The sequence below is a fragment of the Drosophila eugracilis genome, unplaced genomic scaffold (assembly GCF_018153835.1).
Source record: "Drosophila eugracilis isolate 14026-0451.02 unplaced genomic scaffold, ASM1815383v1 contig_1197, whole genome shotgun sequence".
Lineage (NCBI taxonomy): Eukaryota > Metazoa > Arthropoda > Insecta > Diptera > Drosophilidae > Drosophila > Drosophila eugracilis.
Window position 1 is genome coordinate 4,370,413 of NW_024571981.1, and position 4,912 is coordinate 4,375,324.

The window sequence follows — 4,912 nt, forward strand, 5'->3', positions numbered from 1 at the left end:
GACGAAATGGTTAGCAAAGAATGAAGTTTTTGTTTTTCTCAGTAGACAGCTGGAAACCAACACAAAAACGTCACTAAATATGTGCACGATTTCTTGTATTTGTATTAGTAAATGCTCTGCCGTAGGACGAATTTGAGGCTCGCCTCGTTTAAACTATGTATACTAGCTATTAAGTTTACTTTTAATAGATGTTAGTGTTGTATGAAATGCATCTGTTACTTTTACTTACTACTAGTAGTTATTTTTAATATTATATACAAATTTTTGCTTAACGAAACGTGATTTTTGTGGAATAAAAGTTGTTGTTTCCATTTTTCTCTTCACTTAACTGCATTTAAATAAATCTCCTGAAATCTGAGTGACCCAATATTATTTCCAGAGCTTTAATTACCAAAAATTAACTTAAATTTTTTTCTGCATTTAACTGCCGTTTCACAAATGTCCTGAAATCTCGTTGACTTATGGCTAATTTGCATTTACATTTGCCCCCGTTTGACAACTTGGCTGTCGGCTCCCAGCGGATTTCAGCCACCTTCAAGCCCCCAACTCTCCCTCTCTATAAGCTCTTAATGTGACAGACGGCCAATTTTTGTCGGCTTATATATTTGCAAAGCGGTTAAGACTGGGCCAGCGGCACTTTTCGCACTGATTAATGGGCACGTGTTTCACATGGCGTTGAGTGTTGTCCAGTGTTATACATAGCGAACGGAGATGCAGATTTGCCTAGTTAATAACTAGCCATAAATATGGCTGGCAGTGCAAGTGTTTGCCAATTAGCTAGCAAATTGCATACGAGTTCGAGTAAAGGTGCAAACTCGAACGAAAAATCTGGCTGTCCAGGCTGGAAATTCGGTGTATAAATTAGAGGGTTTATACGAAAACAGCCAGCGAATGAAATGAAAACCTAATGAAATGTTTGGGCCTCAATTTGTGGGCCTTTTCAATAGGGCTTTTATCGAGTGCTAAGTGGATGTCTGAATGGCACCCTCAGGGTCTACCTGACAAGGGGTTAACCTTTACGACTTACTTTAAAGGGAAATAAATATCGTTTTTTCACATGTATATAGTGTTTTTTTATGTTTAAACATTAAACAAATGTATAATATTAGTTAGATTTTAGAGGGACATAAGATCAAGCAAGTCAAGATTATTTCATTCATCGAATTTTTTGGCACTTTTCCCATACGAAATTGATCTAAAAATGTTGCAAATATTTGATAAAGTGCACTTATATTTTCCACATGTACAATTCTCTATAGCAAACTAAGAACGTAAAATTATTCGGACCCTTCATCAGCAATAAACTCAGTACACACACACACTCATAGATTGTTTATGAAACCCCAGCACACAAATTTTGGGGCAAATATATCCGTTAATTATATAAGCAATCTGGCACAAACAGATAAACAAACTCGTGTAGCATAACCTCATGGATAAATAAACAGCAAAAATGTTTGCACAAAGTGAAAAATGTCATTTATGGCTGAGTAAATAAAACACAAAATATTTTTGGCATGCCACAAAATGTTATGTTTTTTTTTTTTTTCGTTTGGTCAAAAAGTTGAATAAATAAATTTAATTATATGCAAACTACAAAACACGACAATCAAGAACATCATAAAACTAATAAAAAAAAAAGCGAATAACAACAGCGATTTGCTGGCCACAAGTTTTTAATAATTTAAGCGATAAATCTTTAAGCCGAGAAACTTTGAACACCGATCAGTGGGGAGTTAGGAGGAGGCTTCTCGTTCGGTTCTTCGGATGGGAGAGGGAAATTGAATTATGCCCAGACAGAGGCAGTCGAGAAGCTGACTTGACTTGGTCCAAGGGGAAATTATGTGGCCCATGGACTAGACAAAAAAAGAGGAGTTCGAGGAGGAGCCATAAAAAACTGCATAATGGGGGAGTAAGCATGGGATGGATGGTAGAGAAGGTCTGCGTAATGGGCTAGTTGCATTAGCTTTTACTTTCTTAATTGCTTTCTTCACTTTTTTAGACTGTACATTGAGCTTAAGGAAAAGTTTGAGCTGAGTTTTTGTAATGAAATTACAGGACTTTTTGTATTTTAGCAATTCCTATGAATCTTAGGAATTTCTAAGTGCTAAGTTCTTACACTTTTCCCGTTTTAAATGGCAACACTTTTGGGTTATTGTAACCCTGGCTAAGCTTGACATCTATTAAATGATAAATGTCAGTAAATGTCTAGTAAATTATCCAACAGAAATCATTGTTAATCGTAAATCTAATTCGAGAAAGACATACGCCCCTCATAAAGAAATCAAAAAGAAAATTTCTCAAGGAACTCAGTATGGAGAACTTTGAGGAACAGCCGTCTACTAGCAAGGGAAACAGGAAGTCCAGGAAAGACAAAAAAGATAAAAAGAAAACTGCTGAAACTTATTCGGCTTACAAAGTTAGCCGCTCTTTATCTTGGTGGGTACTAGCCATAACTTCTAAGCCCTAAAGCTAAATCTTGTGTTGTATTGGCCTAGGCCTTAGGCCTAGTTAGGAACAATAAATAAATAATTTAACTTAATAAATAATAATTTGCAGTGGCTCGAACAGAAATGTGCTGCCGACCAAGTTTTGCTTTAACGACTTCGTTTTGGATTTCGGCACAGACGAGGACTCAGAGCCAATCCAGGTGCTCCACGACATTGACTCGGGATCAGGTTCATCCAAGACTGCCAAGATGCGAAGCTCGGGAGCCAAGTCCAAGGTTAAACAGCTACCAAAAGCACGCAAGATGGGGTCAAAATCATCGGTCGAAGTCGAGCGACCGATACTACAGCCAGACCCCTTGAATCCTCGGCCTATTTCGCCCACCAAGCTGCCGTCTTCGATGGATATTTGGAAGAATTACAAGGCCATGGTAGAGGGGTCCGTGCTCCCTTCAGAAGCAGAGTGGCCTTTATGTTGTATATTTGGAGAAGTCAGCAGCACTTCCACAGCTTCAAATCCACCTCCAAAAACAGGGAACTCTCCACAGCCCCCTAAATCCCCCTTGAAAGAGGTTGAGAGAGATGTAAATTCTGATATTGATGCAATGCTCTACTGGGAAAAATACGGAAGGGGACAAAACATTAGACAGGAGGAGGGCAATAGTAATGACTTTGAAAATTACAGATACACGCGGACTATTGGGGTTGAGGAAGAGCAGGCCATGAACGATTGGATCGAAGCCGAGGGGCTACGGGAGCCCATGAGTGACATGGCAGAGTACGATATGCTATTGAGCTTAGCTATGGACTACGATAAGAACAAGGATCTTCTGTTCCAGATCTTGAAGCCCGCTAGTCTGGTTAACACGCCCGTAAAGGAATCAAAGAAATTTATACCTCCAAAGAAGATATTTTCAGACTTTAAATATAACCAAGAAGAGATCATTGAAAAGGTGCAACCAGTTTCTGTAACCGCAAAGCCAGGACAAGGCGAGCAACTGATTGATCCAGGACTAGGAACATCTTCAGCCTTTACCATTAAAGAAAGGGTCAACGTTCCACTACCATCTACACAACCAGATCCCATTAGTTTCGGGAGCGTGATGAAGAAGGAGGAAATGATACCCAAAAGTCCAGGCAAAGCTACCATTACACTTTCCACTGTTGGCGGGTGGAACAGTTCCTTCACACTTCGCCTCGAAGACTCTGAGAAAACCGTTGATCCAAATATGAAGGAGAACGTGTATAAGCAGGGCGAGAGTCCAATCTCTATCAATGATCAGGTGTATGACTTAAAGGCAGTCGAGAAGTTAAAGAGAACTTTAGAGCTTCCACCAGTACTGAGCAAAGTGGACAAAGTGCATCCAGAATATTCGTATCATAAGACGTCGTGTCAAGCCCAAACTTGAAGTGGTAAACTTGGCCATCGATTTGATTTTATGCAAACCATTTTGCACTTTAAACTTGAACAGGAAATTGGATCTGAAAACGGCTGCCAATACCCTGAAATATGCAGTTTATAATAGCACCATAGATGTGATCAAAATCGAATATTCGGCCAACATTGTGGCCTGGTTATGGTCCGATGGCACAGTGTTGATCATCAATGGCCTCGATGAGGCAATGCTGTCCGGGGTCCAAAAGAATCTGGTTGCCATGTTAATCGGCAACAGCAACTTCAAGGCTGATGCCTCCCACAACCTAATGTACTCACGTCTCATTTCGTGTGCCTCCTATCCCTATAAAATTTCCCTACCAGAATTTGGTATGATCCATGTCCTTTCTCGTGGTTCCAACTTTGCTATGATGCCGTTTGTCTACTTCGTGGATAAGGACTTGCCCGGAGTGGCTGCTCGAATTAATCAGAGGGGAGTGATCGATGTCTTTGCCATGATCACGACTCAAGCGGATGAAATGCTAAAGAAGCTGTATGTGATGACGGCCAACGTTGACCGTTTTCAAGTTTCCAAGTAATTAGCGGATAAGTTTGTAATTCAAATTGCTTTCAATTTCTACAAATAAAACTAAGTAACATTAACTATATCTAAGATTTTAAGATAAGGTCTAAGGGCGTACTTTGAAATCTGTAAAACAGTGTAGAGGGTAAAAAATCTTTAATCATTTTGCAGAAACATTTTCCCGATGTGAATTTAGTTTTGTCAGACTTTTGCGGTATTTTAACAGTTTAGTTTGGTTAGGTTAGTTAAATATAAACTAAACTGAGACTATAACATACTATACCATTTACAGTAAGACATGTTTAAGACTTTAAAAGCTTAACTAAAACTCATTAGTTTAAGCTTTCTTTAACTTAAGTTAACTTTGAAAGGAAACCCAAAGGAACATAGAAGTTCCAGATTGTCATCTGTAGCAGCCGGTCACACTAGCAATTGTAACAAACAGTCACACTAACTTATCTATAAACTCTTAGTAGTAAGCCCAATGTATTCCCCTCCCTTACTTTT

At 39.1% G+C, this 4,912-nt stretch overlaps 1 protein-coding gene across 1 annotated transcript; it reads left to right on the plus strand.

Moving 5' to 3' along the window:
* Nucleotides 1-1,919: 1,919 nt before the first annotated feature.
* On the plus strand, nt 1,920-4,421 carry LOC108106923. The gene is made up of 3 exons (XM_041818473.1): nt 1,920-2,439; nt 2,560-3,822; nt 3,920-4,421. The coding sequence occupies exons 1-3, from the start codon at nt 2,315-2,317 to the stop codon at nt 4,419-4,421; spliced, it is 1,890 nt and encodes a 629-aa protein (XP_041674407.1). The 5' UTR covers nt 1,920-2,314.
* Nucleotides 4,422-4,912: the final 491 nt, after the last annotated feature.

Excerpts from the sequence above, each read along its gene's own strand:
- LOC108106923 (XM_041818473.1), top strand. The coding sequence starts at position 2,315 with ATGGAGAACTTTGAGGAACAGCCGTCTACTAGCAAGGGAAACAGGAAG. Across the intron at positions 2,440-2,559 it reads GTTAGCCGCTCTTTATCTTG|TGGCTCGAACAGAAATGTGC; the intron begins GTGGGTACTAGC and ends AATAATTTGCAG. Across the intron at positions 3,823-3,919 it reads AAAGTGCATCCAGAATATTC|GAAATTGGATCTGAAAACGG; the intron begins GTATCATAAGAC and ends AAACTTGAACAG.